Here is a 22,797-nt window from a genome sequence, read left to right as displayed (position 1 = left end):
ACGTCTGATGGAATCATCTTAACACAATCACATTATGTTGAGAAGATATTGAATAAATTCAAGGCCTATGATGGCGCGCCGGTTAAGACTCCAATTGAACTCGACGTTCACTTGAGCAAAAACAAAGGCGAGCCCGTTGCACAAGAAGAGTATGCACGGGTCATCGGGTGCATTATGTACTTGACTAATTGCACTCGACCTGACATTGCTTGTGCCGTGAACAAGTTGAGTCGTTACACGAGCAATCCTAGCAAAGAGCATTGGAGAGCTCTTGTGAGGGTTTTGAGATATTTAAAACATACTCAAAATCATGGGCTACACTTCTAGAGATACCCCCGGTACTTGAAGGGTACTGTGATGCGAACTGGATATCCGAAATAGAGACTCACTTTCAACAAGTGGATACGTCTTTACTATTGGGGGTGGTGCTGTATCGTGGAAATCCACAAAACAGACATGTATAGCCCGATCAACAATGGAATCGGAGTCCATTGCCTTAGATAAGGCTGGTGAGGAAGCCGAGTGGCTTAAGAACTTCCTTGAAGATATTCCATGTTGGTCTAAGCCAGTGCCACCAGTGCTGATCCACTGCGATAACCAAGCGGCTATTGGAAGGGCAAACAATGGTTTCTATAACGGTAAGTCTCGACATATACGTCGACGACATAACACCGTGAGACATTTGATCACAACAGGGGTGATTACAATTGACTATGTGAAGTCAATAGATAATCTAGCGGATCCGCTAACCAAAGGGTTAAACCGTGATCAAATGAATAAGTTGCTAGAGAGAATGGGTTTGAAATCCACAAACTAAAGAATTATCATTGTGGTAACCCAACTATGATGACTGGAGATCCAAGAACTTAGTTCAAAGGGACAACTAAGCTATGAGAGTTCATGAGAAACACTCAACTATATCTATTCCCTAGAGAGCAATAGAGTGTTGGAGAACTTGCCTAGTGGTACAGGCTAAGTCTATGACTTTTAATGGTTCTTAAATATCTCAAAGAGATGGACTTCTCAAAGAGACCAAGTACGGCAAGGTACTTGACTAAGAATCACCTATGTAAGTGCGAAGTGTGGTCGCTTCATAAAAACGCACTTATGAATCCAAAGTGGGGTCCAAGACCGTAACGGACACAAAACGTGAGAACGGATGAGGTTGAGGTGTTTAAGCGTTAACACCATTGGCTCGGTGCACGCCGTGGGGGATTAGTTCAAAGCATCGTGCTACTAAGCCGCCTGTGTATCCGATGGTGTCGACTATGGAAGGTTCAAAGCCAACAACTACCTATCCTTATGCTTATATACCTCTCGAGGGTTGAGCTTGTGTTTGCATGCATATGCATTCGGCTATTTCCACTCATGTGGGGGATTGTAAAAATCATGGATTAAATATGCCCGGTCAATGGATTTTGACCAAATAGTAAATGTGACGAGACATTTAATTTTGTGAAATTAAATGACATAGCAACGATCTACATTTTACGTAGATAAATGTAGTATATTCACTTTCTCAAATCCGATTTCCGGTGAGTGAGAAATAGTGGATTAAAGTTGGGCATAATTAGCTTTTAATTAAAGCTTGGAGTTGGAGCTTAGGGAATAATTAACTAGTGTTAATTATCCCACATTGGAGGATTAACACATATTTTAATGTGTTTAAATTAAGTGACTTTATGTTACTTAATAATTATAGTGGACCAAGATGGGTGAAAGAGCCCACACGCGCGCACACGAGAGCACATGCGCGCGCCGCCCGCCCGCCCGCCCGAGCCCGAGCCCGTGCTCGTGCTCGCAGGCCCGGGCCCGGGCCCGATCCCGATCCCGATCCCGATCTTGATCTTGATCTTGGTCTTTGGGTGGTCTTTGGGCTTGGTGCTTGGCCCAAACTAATCTTTTTAGACCACCGCCGAGTCAGCAGTCCAAGTGGCTTGACACATCGTCAAGCGAGGCACAGTCACGGCTGCCACATAAGAAATCCACGCGCTCCACACGCGAAAGGCACACTCCTGCCACACGCCTGTAACCGACGACGGTTACGAATCTGCCATGATGAGCCTTCAATGGCTTGGTTGACTCTGCATGGTGGCGTGGCCTATAAATAGGCTAGCCATACCACTGCATTACTACACACAAACAAGCATTCTCTGCATTCATAAGCTCTCTCCCTCTCTCTGCATTGTTTTTATGTTGAAAGCTCTGCCCTCTCCTCCATCCAGTTCGCCGGAGCTCTGTTGATTGCGGTGATGCTTCACCAGAGACGTAGCCGTTTTACCTTTGAGGACGGCACGCCAAACCGAGAGCACTACCGGGGCGTATCTCGTCTTGCGGGAAGAGGCCTCCTCGACTCGGCTAATTCACAGTTTAGTTGTTTCGATTTTCCGTTGTAATTTTAAGTTCAGTTTCTCCTTTTGTATTCTTTCTTTTGGGTTGTATTACGCCCGATTGTATCTCTTGTAATCCCCAGAAACCAACAATTTTTGCATGCTCGCAAACTCATCCATCTCCTCTCACGGGTCGTGGTTGAAGAAATCCATTGAAGAGGAATTAATTTCGAGTTTGGAGTTGCATAAAAGAAAAAGGGTGAGAAGAGATATATTTATAACAAATTCTTGGAATTAAAAAGAAAAAAGAGAAACAAAGGGTACGGCGCATCCCAGACACCCACACCCCGTGCGGCCTCGGACGTCACACCTCATGGACGCCCATCGCCCCTCCACACCGTCGGCCTCCCTCCGTCCCCCACTGAGTGCTGGCCACAACAACCCACGGCCTATCGCGCTCCGCCCTATCCACGTCGCGGCACCATAAGTCCACCTCCCACTCACAAATTCCTCAACATTATTATTTCTTGTCCCTACATTAAGTATTCAATCCAGGAAGAATCGTATTTATCTGTATTTTTTTAAATGAAATGTTTTGATATGTTTATTAGCTTATTAAAGTTATTCATGTATTAACATGTAAGCTAAAAGTACTAATTTGAATATAAGGTGACAAAACTGCATTGTTTTATGTTTTATACATCCATAGATTATTGCCATTTCTATGAAAAATGTATAGTCATCTACTATTCCAATTGACCTCTAAAGGGCCAAGAGCTTCACACTAACCTACAAGAGGCCGCCAAAATAAAATAAAGAATTAGCCTCTATAAAAACTCTATACAAAACCCTAATCATGTACAATAATTGTGAACAAGATCATTACAACACATTTTCTATTTAATCTTCTACCCGCTGAATTTCACCCATCATGATCCGATTGCTAGTGACTTTGAAACCAAGGAGTGCAGGATCAATCTGTCTACCTTTCTTACCCTTCTTTTTGTTCCGAGCCCCCAACGCCCCATCTAGGGGCTCTGGAGTTGCTGCTGAAGCATGAGTTTCATGAGGTGTTGGCTTCTTAGTGCTGCTTTTAAGCATATCACTGAATGATGTTTCCAATACATCAGCATCATTACAGGATGATGTTCGTCGGAACTGTACATCTCTTCTGCTAGCCGCCTCTACATTTCCTACAGTGGTAGCTCCTGCCTCCCGTCTCACTCCTGCAACCAAGTAGACAAGGAGAATAGTAAGTAGGTGACCGATAACACTCGCATTCATGCCCCACATGGCCAATAACAGGAACAGGGGGAAATGCAGAACAGAAAAGTCAGTACCAGTTGATGCAATAATTGATGAGATCATATAGATTAGCTCCATCAAAGGGAGTCCATTTTTAGTCATAGATTAGACTGACAATGCATGTGATTGCATAGTTGATAGCATGCATGATAACCAATCTCTAAATTCTTCTATCCGTCAAAGCATGTGGTGATTTAGCCAACATTATTGTTATCTAAACTATCACACAAATAGCCACCTCAGTGTTTGCTCAAAAATTCTATAAAGTTGCTCTTAATCTTACCATCCGAAGTTACAGTACTTGAGACACTTTTCCCTCTGACTGTGTCAACATGCAGGTCCGACAGTGATTCCTGAGAAGATGCAGCTCGTGATACAGGTGGACGCCTCAGCAATACATTCTCTGGTCCTTTAGAACTGGAAGATCGCAACCTAGTCACAACAACACACGTGAGAAAGGAAGATCTAAAAAGTTTCCTGGAGCAAAGTCAGGCAAGCCATAGCATAAAATATAGGCTCGCATATTTTCTAGCAATACAGCAAGACTTGAAAGCTTATGTACATTAAACAAGATGAAGTACTCATCTCTGGAAAAGAAAAGCCACATAAAGTTGATATCACTAAATTCTGTTTCTCCTGTCAACCCAACATAAACCATACTTCCATATATATAAAACTTGGCTACCTTATACAAGTATATGAATGATAAAATAAAAGTTTTGTTTCCAGAGAGCATTAATGCAATTGCAAATATCCATTTCAATGCAAAAAAAATTCTAGCTTAACCCTTCAGCTCTTTTAAACAAACTACTCCTAACATTATTGGAAATTCAAAAGGAGATAGAATAAAAAATCCCCGAATCATCTTTCAACCTAACTAAAAATGCAACTTGAATCCCTAGCAACATCTATCACAAAATGCCTCAAAGCATTATAATTACAGGCACGCCAAGCAACTCTAAACTCAACTATACCTCAAATCAAACCTCTTCTATAATATGATTAGAATATTATTTAACCTATCCCTTCAGCTTCACTTGAGCCTTCGGCTTCCGCAACATTTCCATACGTCAAAATCTTTTGAATCACATATAGTAGCTAAAATATGAGTAACAAATGAAAGGCTAGCATATTTCTATAAAGCAGAAAAGCCAATAAACCAATTTAACCTTTATGAATGCAGCCCAAGAAAGCAAGCAGCCAATCTTACCTATCCTTAGCAGCATTCTCCGAAACGGAATCATCTGATCCAATCTTGATGTTCTGAAAACCTGACCATTTTATCCATATCAAGTTTTTTTGAATGGAAGGTTATGAGGGAGGAAACATAAACTATATACAGAAAACTAAAATAACTTCAGACATTACCAGCAGAGCCAAGTGACTTATTTCTGCTTAGGAAATTGACTGGCATTTCCACTCTGTCAGCAAATGTCAAACCAGCCTGCTCACTTATGTCTTCTTGAACATCGGAAATTATTCCCTGAACATTGCCTTAACTAGTGAGCACTTTTGTTTGTTCTACATTGGAAAATGCTAATATAACAGCCGCAAGGTTTTTACTAAAATTTTCACTGCTTACCTGAGAGTTCTCATCAATAGCAGTAGCAACCATTCCTCCACCTTTATAAGGTAATCCACTAATTTCCAGGACATTGCTTATCCCCTCCAATGGTCGACTATGGGGTGGCACACCTGAATCAGAACCATAAGAACCAATAGGGGATGAGTTACCAATACCAGATTCTTGTTCTGAAATAGCGACGAATGACTGGTTTGACATGCTCCCAGAATGATGACCTGAAGGTGGCCTTCGGTCATTTGGTAATCCATTAATCATATCAAAGTGTTCACTTGATGTTTGACCAGTTTTCTGCTGTAGTAGCTCCATAAGCAAACGCTTTGAACTGTCATCATTTGTTCCAGCTGACATCCACAAACTAGGGTCTTCAGTATTTCTCTTGACATCTAATTCTCTCCTCTGTCTTTCATTATGAAGGTGTTGTTGAACTCTCGACTCTATCCAATCATTTGGAAACTGACCATTATTCTCAGACCAATGGCCCTCGGTTGCATCCATTCGTGAATCATGAAATTGATTGGGATGCAATGGGTGGTTTGTATGATGAGAAAACATGCCAGACGAGAATCCTCCACCTTGATCATTAGACTGCATTCGTAAAATCTGCTCCTGCATTTCTAGGCCTTGCGCACGAGCCAATGAATTCACAATATCACGATTTACCCCAGCAGGACCTACAGGCAATGACATTGACCGCTCAAAAGGCAACATTCCAGGTTCATAAAGACCATGTTGGAGTCGCTCCTGTACGGAAAGGTCCGTGTCAAGAAGGCTAAGATGCTCCTCAGGCGGAGGAATTTGTTGGGAAAATAAGTCCAATGGGCCAAAACCAGTAGTGATAGCTCTATTAGAGGTAGCAGGATTTCTGTGGAACTGACTAGCTTCATCAAGCGACCAACCAGGGTTGATTGTCCTTTCTTCCATTTCCAATCGCTGCCTTAGCCCCAAAGTCAACTGCCTCCCATGAAGCTGATCATGCTGAATGATATGTTGATCCAGGGGGTGAATCTGCCCATGCCTTCCGCGCGACAAAAGCTCCATTAAATCATTTTGATTCCCTTGATGAGACACTTGACCAAATTTTGCTTGAATAAGCTGCTCAAGGGATGGATCTGAATGCCTTGAAGGAAATTGGGAGCGTTGCCGATCATTAAGAATCTGCTGCTTCATCAAAGCCTGTTCAAGAGCAGCATTGGGTCGAAGAGAATCAATACGTGGCTGTCCTCGACCTGACTCACGCATTTGACTCTGCAGCAAATGTTCAAGAAGAGCCTGTCTGGCCTGAGACTGCTGTTGCTCTTTCAACAACATTTGCTGTTGATGGAACTGCTCTTGTTGCTGCATCTGCTGCTGTTGTTGAAGTTGGAGCTGCCTCTGCTGCTGCTGAAGGGCCAATATATGTTCCAAATCTTGGCCCATTTGATTAGCAAGCTGTTTGTGGTGCATCAACTTAAAAGCAGGGCCCCCTTCTAGCATTAAATCATTCATGTGAGTATTATGTGAAGGCATCACGTCATGTGGCTGAAGATGCTGTGGCAATAGCTTCTCTGCTAAATCAAATTGATTATATTCTTTCTCCATTCTAGAAGAACGACGACCATCCACGACATCTTGATACAAGTTGGAATAAGACCGTGAGCTGCTGCCATGAGCATCATTCCATGCTTCTGGGTTGTGCACCTGATTAACTATGCTACTGAAAGGAGAAAGTCTACCAGGTCCTGCACTTGCAAGTTTCTCCTGCACACCGCCACTGAACGGAGGTGCCTGTTCACTACTTGTCTGTGTACTTTCAAGTTCAGACCATAACAAACTAAACTGATTCATCTTATTGTCATTCTGATTTGACACACCAGAGTCTGTCATTTCATTAAGAAGATAAGACTGGTTCCCACTATTTGTCGTGGGTTCACCATATCCTCTTGATATCTTCCCTATAGCACCACCACCACTACCAGGTCTCCCAGGAAACACAATTTCTGTTTGAAAACAAGGATAAAAGAATTAGAACTAGATTCAATTTAGTTGGTAAAGAAAGACTAATAAGAAACAGTATCAATGAAGCCACCTTCATCTTGGGCACAAAAATCACTGAAATCTTTTCCCTGAGAGTACATGTGTTGTGACAGATGACGATGACTCTCAGGTACATTTGACTGCCCATGATGTGCAGGAATTTTATCAAAATCATGTAACTGCCAGCTGGGTCCATCCACTACAGTGGAAGAAATAGATTCAGGAACTGGAACACCAGATTGTACACATGTTTCAGATGCACCCTCCATTACAGCTGAATTTTCTAAATTGGAGCCCAATTCAGTTCCACTACCATACTCATGTCCAAATTTTAAATGAGGCATAACATCTCCCAATTCCAGGAAGGGCAATTCATCAGGTGCATCTTCAAAACGAACAGGTAAATCAGCCCCAAAAAACCCTTGCTCAAACCATGAAATTATGTCCACCCCAAGAAAAGGTCCCTGTATTTCCCCTTGCGGATCCCGGTAATACAAACTCAATTCCTCTGGAGGGATTCCTCTATCCAGCTGATACTCATTGGGCTTGCTACCAGTCTTGTGCAGCCCGCCATCCCAGAATCGCTCTGGTGTTTGAACATGCAAAAGGGAGTTTGATTCACGGAGTTCATCGTTTACATCAAACGGTGAGGCAGATTGGATAATGTCAAACGAAGGATGCTGGTTGACAGCAGGACCTGCAACCTTAAGATGCAATTCACCAAATTGAGCACCATTTTGAGCTTGCAGGTGGCCAATATCCAGCTCTTTCCCATTCATAGTCTCTGAAAAATCATATTGTTCTTCATGATCAGCAGTTTTCGCTGTATAAAGGTTACAAAGATATTAACTGAGTAAAAACTGGAGATTCTTTCATATAATATTCAAACTGCAGTCTAGTTCTCATCATTTGACAGACCTGCTTTCGATGAAGTGCTGAAGAATATGCTGCCAGCACTAGCTTCATGAATATCAGATGATTTTTTCTCAAAGTTATCTGGTACATCTTCAGTGACATCAGCAGAGAAGGAAACCTGTCTTCCATTGGAGAATTCAATGTCTGCCACTTCTATAAGAAACAGGAAGAAATATTAGAAATATAACCAAAAGAAATAGAGAACTCAACTCACAAGGCAAGAAATATTAGTGATATAACCAAAACAAAATAAGTGGATGTGAAAAAGGTATAGTAAAACGGAATGCACACCGACTATGTTTAAAATACCTGAAAAGCTATCACCAGAGCTGCCTTTCTTAAATGCGCTGTATGAGGCTCCACTGCTAGTTATTTTACCCTTCCATATGTCACTCAGTACAGCCTGTAACAGAAAGAATAGTTCGTCAAATTTCTGTAAACATCCAGACTAAGAGTATCAACCATTTCAGTTACAGTAGAAAACTTATGAAGAAATATATCAGGAATTGTACGCCTAACCTCCTCCTCAGCATCCGGTGCAACAAACGCTAAAGGTTCCACAGCCTCTGATTGAGATATTGGGGGTACTTCCTCAAAATTGTCCGGCACAAGGGCAAGAGATGTCTCCAGCTTTTGCCTACGATATATGTCAAGTAGTTTGCCTCTAGGGTAAACAAATTCTCCATTTTTGTCATACTGAGCAGCACCAATTGGAGAAGCAGACGATGGTCTTCCAGTGGAAGCAGAGGACCTACCGCGCCCTACAGTAAAGCCCACATTTGAACCATCAACTCTTCCCCTTTCAGGTCCAAATCCAGGCGCAGACCGTTGACCAGATCCAGCAGGATTCCCCTCCATCCTGTGCCGAGGTCTCCACTTATCACGAGAATCTGTTTCACGCTCAGGACCAGAACGACTATTTGAGACAAATGATTGATTTTCATTCTGGGACTCTTCCTTATCCATATCTGTCCTTTTCTCCACTCGAGAATCCTTTTCTTTGTCATCAGGACCCCACCTCAAAGACCATTTGCTATCACGCCTTGTTTCATGGCCAGCACTGCGATTATTAGCTTCATGCCACCTGTCAGTTGCAGGCAAAGATCTGTTATCAGTAGGTTCTCTGCCCGGAGCAATGTCAGTCCTTCTATCTATCTTCCTGCGCTCCCTTCGCCCAACCCCAAGCAGTCCAGTTTCCCTTTCTTCTTCGCGCCAGCGGCGACCACTGTCGGGTTCAGGAGCAATCCTTCTCCAATCTTTTTTGTCCTCAGGGGCATCTGAGCGCCAAACCTCTTTTTGGTTCAAATCAGCAGAGCTGCCAAGGGACAGAGAACTTGGGCCACGGGCTTCCTGCTGAGAAGAAATATGTGATTATTTGAATGCAAAAGAAAAACTACAAATGTAGCTAAGAATTCAGTGTAAAGTTCTTCACGATCAAAACCATTATCTTAACATAAAAAAATTCGAGCAGGGTAATAGTATTACATAACATTATAAGTTGTCTTTTCTTTTGGCAGAATTTGCAAAGCCATAATGTATGTTAAAAAATTAAACAGTATCTCAATAGAAGACCAGACCAAGAATATCAAGAAGACCAGACAGAAGACTTAAGAAAGGTATCAAGAAAGACAAATGGCTAGATTTACATAAATGCACATAATATTATTGAAGGATGTTGAGTATCAGTATGTGGTTGTCACTCCAAAGTCCTAAGCCATTAGCCTTGATACAGTGCATGAATGCCTTCAACAATCTAGAGATGACATATTATGTTAAACTTATATATCCAGCTTATCAAACAAATATATACATATAAAACGTATCTATTGATTTAGTCATGAATCAAGGCTGAAAACTAGGAAAAATATGAAACATCCAACTAAATCCTCTAACACAGTTCATCAATGAGTTAATTTCAGAAATCAAGTGACAAATGCTATCAGGCTGGAGTGCAGGTATAGAGTAGTAGATTTACCATCTTTAGTTCATTTGGCTTTGCATACAACCACTGTGGAGACAGCGGAATGCTCTCAGAAGCTACTTGGTCTGCAGAAAGCACATATAGAGTAAAGGCAATAAGTTTTAAGGATGCAGAAGATAAAAAAAATGAAGCAGAAGGCGCCTAATAGAATAAATTAGCAAGGAAAACAGTTGTTACCCTTTGACTCATCCAGTAATCCCACCAACCCTTTGTCCTCATCATTTCCAGTGGAGGCTTCAGTGCCCAAAAATAATACCAGAACATCAGTTACAGAGGGGGGAAATTAAGCATGAAAAAGGTGCATACATGAGAAGCTAAAAGCCTAAAACCTTACGCATCCATTTAAAACATGAAGGGAATGACAAAAAGGACTTGAAACCACAGTCCAAGAGCAATTGCAATGAAATCTATTCACATCAATCGGAGTTCATAATTTAAAAAAAACATTTTTTTTTAAAAGCAACCACAACATGGACTAAACTATACCCAATCCCAAAAGAACCAATCATTCTTCAGAACTCACTCGATAAGTTAGTACTTAATCAGAAGTGAAGAATCTGATTTGAAACCCTAGGATATAGATTAGAAGCTACATTGTAAAAACGGATCAATATAACAAGTAGGGCTCGCCGCATGATACAGTCATATCCAAACAAATACAGGCACCAATAAATAAGAAGTCAGAATAACATCAGATTACCTTTCGAAATCCACGATTGATCGGACGGCCTCGAACCGATGAGATCCTCAGGAAGATCTAGCTTACTTTCCGCCATCAACAGAATGATATTTCAGAGAGCTTCGGGTAACAATAAAAAAGACCTCGAACGGAGAATCAAACACAAAACACAAAAATAGTGAGAGCAAGATTGAGAGATAAGTGAATCGGCGACTGGCGATACAGAAATATCAGAGTGAGACAAACTCCAGATGCAAATCGAGGGGTGAATACATATGTGTTATGTATAGGTAGAGCGAGAATTAGGGTTTGTGAGAGCAATTGGAAATCTAGAGAGAGAACGTGATTGAAGAGGAAAAACAGAGCGAGAGAGAGGGTTTGGGTGGTCAGAAGAGCCAAATCAACTGATCGGGAATTATTTTACTTTATAATTTCGAAAAAATGTTACTAATATTTGTAAAATGATCCCTTTTGAGGTTTTCCCCACAATGGAGTAGCCAAACTATTTGATCATTGAGGCTAAATATTCATAATTTTGCCTCCATTTGACCATTTTGTAGAAACAATTTGTAGGAGTTATAATAATGTGTTCGAAACAGAAATGGTTATATATTAAGAAATTTAATAAAAAATAAAAATCAATAACAAAAATTGGACTAATCATAAAAGTTCAATAAAATTAAATGCAAAATTAACTAAAATCAAATTAAAAAATTGGATGTGGTTGCCGATGACTTTGAATTGGTGCCGCATCTCTGTCAGAAATCCATCTCTTTGCCGGTTCAAATCACAAATGTCACTGAAAATTAATCACCCAAAATTACTTTTCAATTGTTCTATTTATAACATCGTAAGTCCACAAGTGTGCAAAATTTGTCTTAAGAATGAGGGTTCTTAGATTTATACGATAAAAATATGTTCCTTAATTTTCGTACCCAAAATCATTTTATTAGTAGAACAGAGTGTTGCGAATTTTACGGATTTTATTATTTAAAGAATTGTTTGGTTGGTGATATAGGAGATGGTTAATGAATTAAAAATCCACATACTCGCCGTTCACTTAGGTGGTGTTCGACTTTTTAGATAAATAGTAGAAAAATATAATTTAGGATTAAGTTGTGAGATTATTTAGTAGGGGGAGTTGGCTATGACTATTCATCTAAGATTAAGTCATGAGATTCAACCTCACGAACAAAACATATTACAAATTTAATAATAAGATATAATCTTGTAATTAACCAAACACCACTTTAAATTTATTTTGTTTAGTTCATGACTAGATATTCGGTTAGTTAGGATATAATCGAACAAAAAATGTCAGTTAATTTAATAAAAAAATCTGAAAACAATTACCCAAAACTAGCCATATAATTCAATTATACAAATAATCGATTCATTGCTTGGTTAAGCGAGTATCATTAAATAAACTTTAAAAAGTTACCTTCAGACGTGGGAAATGGACCAATCAATATAAAGCCCACGATTTACCAGAAGCCCAGGTAAGTAAACCCCTATTTTATTAAATGGGCCAATATAAGGCCCACAATTTCATTTGTCTACCCTAGTGATTTCTTTTTTTTCCTCTACCATCATGATTTCATCTCTACTTTCCATGGGGTGAATAAAGAACTAGAATTTTAGAACTTGAGAATAATTCTTTAAATTTTTTTAATTATAATTTTTTTTATATTCAATGGAGTACTTAATTTACTTTATTCAATTATGTTGAATAATACTTCTGATTGTTTGACAATTAATTTATACTATATTATTTAATGGTGTATGGTGGTATCAAGAGATAGTCATACAGTAGATTAAGATTAACAATAGTACTAGAGTGAATATCCAAAAACTTGGAAATAGTGAATTGCCACTTGAAAATAAAGCAACGATCCAATAAATATTCATAGTTCTTCCCAAACTTTTCACTTCTCCCATAAATCGCAAAAACAAAAAAATCTTTTCATTTCCCAAAGTTTATTACCTTCATCTAAAACTTTCTAAAACTTTTCCACTTCTATTTCCCTCAATTATTATAAAAACAATAAAAACCTCTTCAATTTATAACTTTAATAAAATATTCAAATGGCATTTTTATTATTATCTTCAAAACTTTATTTTTATATATGTATAGATAGATATAGATTTAGTTAATTTTGGATTTCCCACCTTTTTAAATTATTCGTATGACCAAAATAAGGGAATAACTTTTCTCAGAGCTCAAATGAGAAGAACTGAAGAATACTAGAAAATAGTAGAAGAATCGTTTTTGGAAGGAAACAACACTATCACCTTTTTATGCTTCTCAAATATATTTATAACGTTACAAAATATAATACTCCTTGAGAAACACTTGTCAATTCCATATGAATTATTGCATTCAATAGTAGATTACTTTTGTTAAATAACACGAGGATGCATGGATTAGTTACTCTGGCCTAGGATGGTAATAACAAACCATTCAATTGAGCTCTTAAAAGCATTAATTGTATCCATATATTAGAACATGTACAATAATGTAGATTATCTTTTATTTATCTTTTTTTTAGTACTCCGTGGAAGAAGAAGAAGAAGAGTAGCGTTAATCGGGTTTTTTTTATTTTTAGGGTTTCTTTATTTAATTCTTCAATTTTAAAAATTGTATTCCTTAATTAATAGTAATTTCTTTGATTAATGTAAATTGGTTTCCTTAGTTAATAGTTTCTTTAATTAATTTCTTAATTAATGAAAAATGTTTTCCTTGATTAATAGTTTCTTTAATTAATTTCAATAAAAATTGGTGGAATTTCTTTAATAATGATTTTTTCATGTAAGTATTTCTATTTTTTTAGTAAAATTGTTTTAATGAAGCATTTTTGTGTTATATATTGTCTCTTATGTATTTCAATTTTAGAAGTAAAAACAATGAATAGTGTAAGTTTAGTGTTCTAAGGAAAGGGCGTACATTGTAGGGAATATTTGACGTGATAAAAAAATGAAGGAGAAGAATGATGAAGTGGGAGGAGACCTCCCATTGCATATGCCCTTAAAGAACGTGGAAATCTGACTTGGATATCCATTGTATTATGTCTTAAAATTAGGTGGGTGGGTGAAACATTAACATAGTATGTTTTCAAACTTGCGTTTATTGGTGAAAGCAGCAGCTCAATAATAGTATGTAGATAAAGAGTTGTCGATTGCGCAGCCAGCAAATTAAGCAAAATTAACTGCCCTAGACTTGCATTCTATGCATGCTATTATAATCATAAAAATACAAACAGTCATCAAGCTAATCGCAACTTATCTACAATTCTACAAATTAAAGCCGACTCGATTAATAATCAGAAAATGATGTTCTTGAAAAAGGGGTTTTGAAGTAACAGAATTAAAGCCGACTCGATTAATAATCAGACAAGGTTATTGGATAGTAACAGACGAGACATTAAAGTGATAAGATAGGTTAATTCAGCGGCGATAAATTCTTTGTGGGGTAAGAAACTGGTAAGAGTAGTTATTCCTAGCAGCAAAATTGCAGCCGATTTGTTTATCAAAGCAATTATCCATCTCCATCAACACATTTACAAAGTGATCGACTTCGCATGGCAGCATCAAGATGCCCTTGTGACAATATCCGTACTCAGATTCAGCTTCAGCTTCTTCTAGTAGAATCTTGAATAGCCGGTGATTAACATGCTCGGTTTTGATCACGAACCTCTCTTTTTCCGGGCCCACGTAGATCGGGAAACACCCCACCGGAGCCACCTCAATAATATTGAGAGGCAATGGTTTTATACCACCACCTTTTTTTTAAGGATTTGCACCTCTCCCACATCTTGGAGATTGCTCCTTTCATGTTTCTACCCTTTGGTGAATCCATATCCTTTCAACTAAATACAAAACAAAAAGACAGAAGAGTGATCAGTAGAAAAGGGAGGAACCTCTTCTTAGGGTTTAGAAACTAAAATCTTGACTTCTATTTATAGAAGGCCGGATTCTAGGATATAAGTTACTAACAAAGTCCAACTTATCGAAATAAATAATTATAAAGTCATAAAGTGGTCATGTTACTCTAAGTCATGCCTACACCAATTTGCATGGGTCAGATTCTCATAAATGCAAATTTTAGTTTTATTCCACCAGGTTCTTTTTACAAGCTAACAATGCTTTAAAAGTCATGAAATGAAAATGGGGTTTGATACAAATTTTGATTTGACACCACTAATTACTACTACTACTAATTAATGGGACAATTGTTATTTAAAACATAATTAACTTGTTATTGACACCTGGTTAATATTATAGTAACTTTAAAATTGAAATATAAAATTGTAAAATTTTAAATTTTCTCAATTATCACACAAAGCTTAAAATTGAAACTAATATGATTTCACAACAAAAAGGATGTTATTTTCTACAAATCGATAGCATTATAGTTTGTGCGTTAATTAAAAGATATCAATATATTTATATTAAAGGAGTAATATTTGATTTTCGTCATATTAGTTACAGTTTTGATCATTATGAGATACTTGAGAAAAATTATGATTTTATATACTAGTTTTAAAAATTAATCTTATAATTCAGTTGACAATTATCATTTAATTAAATGCTTTTGTCTCTAATATAATGGTCCACCGGTTCACAAACAATATTATAGTAGTAATATTTTTCAGTTTTTTGCTTGCCTACAAAAATTAATTATCTTTTAGAGCATCCACATCCGTGCTCTTGCCAACGAGCACGGATGTGGGCCCGGACCCACTTTTACTCCCTGCCCTTAGGCAAGAGCACAACACCCACATTCATGCTCTTCCGCAAGGACATGCTCAAAGGTCCCATCATTATATTATTCAATTTAAATAAAAGAGGGAATATCATTTTTGGTCCATGAACTTTGCCAAAGTATCATTTTAGGTCCGTGAACTTTGAAAATATCATTTTAGGTCCGTGAACTTTGAGTTAGTATCATTTGAGGTACTTTTTACTATTTTCAAGTTTTTTTGGACGAAAATACCCTCAATACCTTAAAGTGTATATATTTTTAATAAATTTATCATATACTCATAATTTTTTATAAATATCATTACAATATATTTTTGACAAATTTTCTAAATATAATTTGACCTTAAATATTATCACTTAATTTTGTGACATGCAAGTAAAATTGCTTCTTCAATTTTTTATATTATTTTTAAAAAAAATTGAATAAAGAACTTTTGTTTAATAATAAAAAATTGAATAAAGATCTTTTCTTGCATGTCACAAAATTAAATGATAATATTGAAGGTCAAATTATATTTAGAAAATTTGTCAAAAATATATTGTAAAGATATTTATAAAAAGATCTTTATTTAATTTTTTATTATTAAAGAAAGTTCTTTATTCAATTTAAAAAAAATTTAATATAAAAAATTGAAGAAGCAATTTTACTTGCATGTCACAAAATTAAGTGATAATATTTAAGGGCAATTTATATTTAGAAAATTTGTCAAAAATATATTGTAAAGATATTTATAAAAAAATATGAATATATGATAAATTTATTAAAAATATATACACTTTAAGGTATTGAGGGTATTTTCGTCCAAAAAAACTTGGAAATAGTAAAAAGTACCTCAAATGATACTAACTCAAAGTTCAAGGACCTAAAATGATATTTTCAAAGTTCACGGACCTAAAACGATACTTTGGCAAAGTTCGTAGACCAAAAATGATGTTCCCTCTAAATAAAAACATTTCCACAATGTTAAAATGCATTAAAAATACCCAAAATACTATTACTAATTACTAAAAAATTTAAAATTACATTATTAAAATCCTAAAAATTAAAAATTTCATAATTAGTCTTAAAAATTACATAATTAAATTCATAAGTGACCGAATTTCGTCCAAATGGATGATGAATATGTGTATTTATAGATGATTTTGGGATTAAATTTTTTTTAATTTCAAAAAAATTTTAAAAAAAACGGTAATAAAACGACTATATTTTTGGGAATCTAGTGAACGGACGTGGTTGCATTTTTTAAACACATTATAGTATGTTAAAAATAATAAAAGAAATACAAGGGAATGATTTTGTGATTAATGTCCAAGGTTAGCCAGTGTTTGCTTACATTGTGGTTTATGGTTTAATTAAAATATTTAATCAATTATTAATTTGTGGTAATTCGAGAGTAAACTTTGCTTTCCGGCATTGTGTATAAATCATTTAGACTAGGAAAAGTAGTAGATTAGCGAGCTAGCTAAGTCAAAAGTAACCATTAACAAAATTAGTGCAATAAACTAAATTACTTTTTAGTTCCAATTCATCCTTAAGAATAAACTGGAATTACTACTATTCAACAGTTGCTTAAGAAAATTAAAGAAACTGACTTAGGATCCGTTTGGTATGCAGAATTTGAATTGAAATTTTATGGAATTGAATTAGATAGAAGGAATTGAATTCTAATTTAATTGCAAATCCTACGTTTGGTAAAATGAAGTATATGGAATTGAATTTGAAGAATTTGTCCACACGCACTACACACTAGTCACAAATTGAAATTTTAATTTTGGTTTGATTTTTCTGTTTTTCAAAGTGTGTATTGTACTCCCTCCGTCCCGGGCTACTCGCTCATTTCCTTTTCGGCTCGGAGATTAAGGAATGAGTGTATAGGAAAGTCAAAAATGACGGATGTAGGTGAAATTTTTTACTAAAAATGGAAAGAGTGCAAGTAACTTGGGACGCTCAAAAAGGAAATAAGTGCGAGTAGTGCGGGACGGAGGGAGTATGTGAGTAGTGTCTGTAGGCTGTAGCATGTGAAGTGTGTGAAATATGTGTATTGTGTAAAAGTGTGTGTAGTTCGTGTATGTGTAGTGCATGTAATGTGTGAAGTGTGTGTAGTGTGTGAAATGTGTGAAGTGTGTGTAGTGTGTGAAATGTGTGAAGTGTGTGTGAAATGTATGTAATGTGTGTAGTGTGTGTTGTGGATATATATTGAAGATATTCAATTTTATGACTATTTGGAATTCCAACTTTCTTCTTTTAATATGAAATTGGAATTGAAATATTTGAAACGGTAATTCAATTCCAAATCCAAATATTTTTATAATACTAAATATTAGATTTGAAATTGAAGGCTTCAATTCCAATTCCATACCTCCAATTTCAATTTCATATACCAAACGCAACACGAAGGAATTGATTAGCCTTCAAATTATTAAAGTATCGTGATACGAGTCTATTATTTTTTTTTGTTTAGATATATTAGGTATTTGCATATCTTTTCATATATTTGTTTCTTGTTCATTAAGTTAAGGTAGTAGTTCTAGTACTATAAATAAGATAGATTGTTATCATTTTATTCATTCAATTAATATATAAAACTATCGTTATTTTGGCTCAATTGAGCAGCAAACAAGAAACATCTCCTAAGGCTGCCGACGAGTAAATCTCGCGCTCAGCTGCCCCTTTTTGTTGTCCAAGTCACGACCCAACGTTGGGCGCTAGACAACGACGACATCTCGTTTCTTGATTTTGTGTGGAAATCGACGTTAAGGATTTAGGTCCTTAACAATTGGTGCTTTCATTGAGAGCTGACCCTCCCACCATCTCGAACCGAAGCTACACCGCTGCCCGACGGAAAACATTCCGCGCACAGCAACTGCTTTGGTTGTCGAGTCCCGCATGTCCGCCGAGCTGTAGCCGCAGGACAACACTACTTCTGCAACGCCGATGGGAAGGATTCTCGCGTGCCGCGTTGAAGTCAGACGATCATCATCCCCCACAGCCACGCCTCAGTCCGTCAACATGTCATACGACTACGCCGGCTCAGGCCACACAGCCATTCCATCCCTACCAGCCGACCCAACCTCGCCGTGTAACCAGTTGGGACCCTCCGAGCAGCCGGGTGGAAGTACTCCGTCCGCCGTCGTGGCCTGATCCAGAATCACCCTACGTGCACACCACTTGGATCCACCTGATCGTCACCCACGGCCGAGATACCAGCCCATCGGGTACCGCGATCGCGCGCAAGACGCCTGGCCCCGACACCGCGGTGGCTACGTCGAGAGGGGTGGCCACCTATCTGATCGCGGAGATCATCAGACCCAATTAGGGTTTGATCGCTACCCGCCAACCGCAACGCAGCGGCACCGCCCAACGTGTTGGGACCCACCGGCTCAACAGCAGGACCGCGGCTACCCAACCGTTGACCGGCCCCGACGCTCGGAGACGTGCTGGGACCGACCTCGCCCTCGGGAGGAGGTGAGAGCGCGAGTCCAGCCCGCCTCCCACCAGCCCCGCTACTCCACCGAAAAACCAACGCGGGACCTGTACAGTCAGCCCGCGCGTGTGACCAGTCAAACTCCAGAGCAGCCACGCCTGCCGCTAATACGGGTCTCCCAAACGGAGAAGTTAGAACGGTCCAGGTTGGGTCTCTGCTGGCACTGTCCCGAGAAATGGGTGAGGGGACATGTGTGTAAACAACGCATTCTATGTTATGCGGGTGATTGTGAGGAGAACATTCAAGATGAGAATTTAGCCGAAGAGAAAACTGATAATACTCCCACGATAGTATTCGGTGATGATATTCCCAATGACGTTACCGATGTTCACAATGATGGCGTTCCTCTTGATGTTCCAAACAACGAGTCCCCTGGAGAGTTCGTCAAGAACAAAGGGATTGTCAAGAACGACAATGAGTCACCGCAAGTGCTCGTTGGGGTATATGATGAGAAGATTGGTGAAAAGGAGGAGACATTGCTAGAAGATAAAGAGGATGATGGTTCTATTGGTGAAGTGGAGAAGATAATCGCATCGTTCAATGTTGCTCAAATGTCATCGACGGATGTTACGAATTGTTGGTTTAAGAAAGGAAGTGTTTGCACTGGTATAAGGATAACTGCCTATTTCTACGTGGATTTCTTTGATGGCAATGTCCCAAGTATTGTTCCTCGTTCGACATCACTCGACGTCGATACACGATTCATCCCTCTGTGCAATGACACGCCATATTTGAGCATTCTTGGAGGTGATAAAGGGAGACATTCAGCTGTTCGATATGTGTTTGATCCAGGAGGAGAAGTCTAGCTAAAGCTTTTGCTGTCAACTCTCGTCCTTGGTTCGTGGTTCCCACCTTGGGGACAATGTGGATTTTAACCGTGGGGGAGTTGATACGAGTCTATTATTATTATTATTATTATTATTATTATTATTATTATTATTATTATTATTATTATTATTATTATTATTATTATTTTGTTTAGATATAATAGGTATTTGCATATCTTTTCATATATTTGTTTCTTATTCATTAAGTTAGGGTAGTAGTTCTAGTAATATAAATAAGATAGATTGTTATCATTTTATTCATTCAATTAATATATGAAACTATCGTTATTTTGGCTCAATTGAGCAGCAAACAATAAACATCTCCTAAGGTTGCCGACGAGTAAATCTCGCGCTCAGCTGCCCCTTTTTGCCGTCCAAGTCACGATCCAACGTTGGGCGCTCGACAACTACGACATCTCGTTTCTTGATTTTGTGTGGAAATCGACGTTAAGGATTTAGGTCCTTAACATATCGTATGTTGATTGGGATTACACTGTGACTTTGTCCCTCAAAGTGGAGTTCTTTGATGATTAAGAGAAAAAGTTCTCTTCAAATTATCAAAAGAATTGAGAAGTTTCAGGGTATGTAAGTAATTCCACAAAAGTCTTGATTGAATTGGTGTCTCAAAAGCTTGTTATCTAAATATACACTTTATATTCAAATTTAAGTATTAAAATACTGTATATATGTATTAAATATATTTAAAAAAATTACACTCCACATGCTTTATTAAAATTGAAATATAAATCAAAAATATATAAAAAAATATCAGTATTATAAAAAAAATACCACAATATGCATATAAAAGGAGTCACAAAAATTCAAGATCGAAATTTGTGTATTGTTCCCACAAATGATCAACTAGTGCATTTCGAAGTTCTAAATTAGCATTTTTATTTCTTATTGCGTCATATCGAGTAAAATACTCTTGAAATCGAGCGTCTTCATTTTTTATTGTAATTTGTTGTCGTGTTTTAATCCAAATAAATTAAATAATGATGGATTGGTTTGCAATATCTCATAATTTTTTTTGTAGTAACACCATATTTGGCATTAATATGTAGAAAAATCCAAAAATGAGTTTGAATTTGATCTATGATTGAAAATGAATTCTACACATTTTTTATGTACGGATGAAATGGTCTAATATTCTAAAACACAAAAACTTGTATAAATAAAAAGTACCAATTTGTGAAATTCTATGTACGTACCACATCTATAAATCTCAATTATTGATATTCTGAGTATTTAAATTTGAAACAAGCGCCACCCTTATAGTGAATGCAAAATCCTCAATTAGTATGCGTTGGCATTACTATCATATTTCATTATTGTGTTTTTTTGTTTATATAAGTATAGTAATAATGCAGAAATAATTTCGATAAAAGTGATAGTGTGAAGAGGTTGTTGCAGTTGGGTGAAAGAATATGTCATTGAATGCCGAGTCGGGAGGAATTAATATTGGATCTCCAATCTATCCTTGCCATTTATGGCGTACACTCTAAAGTCCAAACCAATTGTCTTCTCTCTACACACATTCATGAAAGTGGGTAACGTCATAAACAGCACATCTTCAAAATCACAGACGCGCGCGCGCGGCCAATCTCAAATTATTATTATTATTATTACTACTACTATTATTGTTATAATTCATCAATCCTATATATTCTAATCAGGCGTGCTTCTTAAATAAAGTAGACTACTCATATAGTTAAGGATTGAAAAATGAGATTTACACGCCTACCCATGGGCAGGCATTCTAGCTAATCCAATATAATTCTGATTTGACTCTCCATATTCAACTTGCATGCATGCCAAAATTCGACAATAATAATAATAATGGATGCAGTACCAAAAGAAATGAAGAGTGAAAAATGTAATATGAAGACATAGTAAGCGTACAATAATTAAGCTGTAGAAAGGACACCCCGCACATAATTGCAGCATTCCGAAAATGGGGCGAATTGATTAGCCTCTTTTCCTTTGCACCCTCAAACTAATTTTCTAATAACACAAGAAAACTAATTCCTTTTTTTAGTTTACCATTAACACAAATACAAAACCCAAAAAAAAAAAGAAATTAAAACATGGTGAAGAGCGAAGAATATTGAATTCAAAGCCAGAGGGCGCCAGCTTCCTTGAGCAGAGGAACCAAAGTGCCGCCGATATGCGAGGCCATAACTCTGTCCATGGCACCGACGAGTTTGCCGCCGATGAAAACGACGGGGACAGCGGAGGCGCCGCCGAGAAGGTGGGACAAGGCCATCTCGATCTCGTGGCCACGGGGGTCTTGGTCAAGCTCGTAGACAGTAGGGTTGACTCCCATCCCACAGAAAAGGCGCTTCACTGCGTGGCACATGCAGCACGTGCTCACGCTGAATATCACCACCGCGCTGCCGGAAGCCAGCCGCACCACCCTCTCCAGAGACTCCGAGTAGTACATGCGTGACTCTGATTGGTGGTACTGCATTTTTATGCTGATTTAAAAATTTAATCTAATCTAATCAGACTGGTCCAACTCAATTTCTAGAGAGAGAGAGAGTGTGTGTGTGTGCTAGTCCGAGGATGATGTGTGAGTGAGTGAGTGAGTGAGTGAGTGAGTAATAAAATGATGAGAAGCAAAGGGGGTTATATATAGTTGGGAGAGGATAGCTTTGTCTCTTCTTGTCGCAACGCGTGCGAGGACTCTCTATATTTTTTTATTGCTTCCCAAAAAAGCGCTCCAAATCGTTACGTAAGGCGGCTTGCATTTTAGTACTACTGTCTACTGGTATTAAAAATTCACCTAATTAATGTCATTTTTAATTTAATACTCTAATTTCTATTTTCATCTATACTTCCAACTCAACTAATATCTTCAAAAATACTCCATCAAAGTTACATAAGTTATTTTAAATTTGTAACAATAATTACTAG

The 22,797-nt window shown here is 37.6% G+C and overlaps 3 protein-coding genes across 6 annotated transcripts in view; all 3 read right to left on the bottom strand.

Annotated features, from left to right (window-relative positions):
- The window catches only part of LOC121798419 (DEAD-box ATP-dependent RNA helicase 21-like), a 794,448-nt gene that overhangs the window by 377,695 nt on the left and 393,956 nt on the right, over nucleotides 1–22,797 (bottom strand). The gene's annotated exons all lie outside the window — the stretch shown is intronic.
- Nucleotides 2,971–11,226, bottom strand: LOC121798411 (protein ESSENTIAL FOR POTEXVIRUS ACCUMULATION 1-like). Of its 4 annotated transcripts, XM_042197400.1 has the most exons (13): nucleotides 10,830–11,226; nucleotides 10,307–10,363; nucleotides 10,124–10,194; nucleotides 8,668–9,501; nucleotides 8,458–8,551; nucleotides 8,152–8,301; nucleotides 7,286–8,056; nucleotides 5,436–7,196; nucleotides 5,218–5,330; nucleotides 5,004–5,118; nucleotides 4,846–4,906; nucleotides 3,919–4,067; nucleotides 2,971–3,556 (listed from the first exon to the last, which is right to left on the bottom strand). In XM_042197400.1, the coding sequence occupies exons 1-13, from the start codon at nucleotides 10,903–10,905 to the stop codon at nucleotides 3,231–3,233; spliced, it is 4,578 nt and encodes a 1,525-aa protein (XP_042053334.1). In that variant the 5' UTR covers nucleotides 10,906–11,226; the 3' UTR covers nucleotides 2,971–3,230. The 4 variants fall into 4 exon arrangements, with proteins under 4 accessions (XP_042053334.1, XP_042053330.1, XP_042053333.1 ...); XM_042197396.1 differs by having other exon boundaries at nucleotides 5,218–7,196; XM_042197399.1 differs by having other exon boundaries at nucleotides 5,218–7,196; nucleotides 7,286–8,017.
- Nucleotides 21,764–22,464, bottom strand: LOC121798475 (glutaredoxin-C5-like). Its single transcript, XM_042197502.1, has one exon. The coding sequence runs from the start codon at nucleotides 22,349–22,351 to the stop codon at nucleotides 21,995–21,997; it is 357 nt and encodes a 118-aa protein (XP_042053436.1). The 5' UTR covers nucleotides 22,352–22,464; the 3' UTR covers nucleotides 21,764–21,994.

The sequence above is a fragment of the Salvia splendens genome, chromosome 4, assembly GCF_004379255.2.
Source record: "Salvia splendens isolate huo1 chromosome 4, SspV2, whole genome shotgun sequence".
Lineage (NCBI taxonomy): Eukaryota > Viridiplantae > Streptophyta > Magnoliopsida > Lamiales > Lamiaceae > Salvia > Salvia splendens.
Note: the sequence above shows the minus strand (reverse complement) of the source record. Positions and strands in the feature narration are given on the sequence as shown.

What these genes read in the sequence shown, in the direction of transcription:
- LOC121798411 (XM_042197396.1), bottom strand. Translation starts at nt 10,905, where the DNA reads ATGGCGGAAAGTAAGCTAGATCTTCCTGAGGATCTCATCGGTTCGAGG. An exon ending in TTTTTGTGCCCAAGATGAAG is followed by an intron (nt 7,197 to 7,285) that starts GTGGCTTCATTG and finishes GTTTTCAAACAG; the next exon opens with AAATTGTGTTTCCTGGGAGA. An exon ending in AAGTACTGTAACTTCGGATG is followed by an intron (nt 3,557 to 3,918) that starts GTAAGATTAAGA and finishes ACTTGGTTGCAG; the next exon opens with GAGTGAGACGGGAGGCAGGA.
- LOC121798475 (XM_042197502.1), bottom strand. Translation starts at nt 22,351, where the DNA reads ATGCAGTACCACCAATCAGAGTCACGCATGTACTACTCGGAGTCTCTG.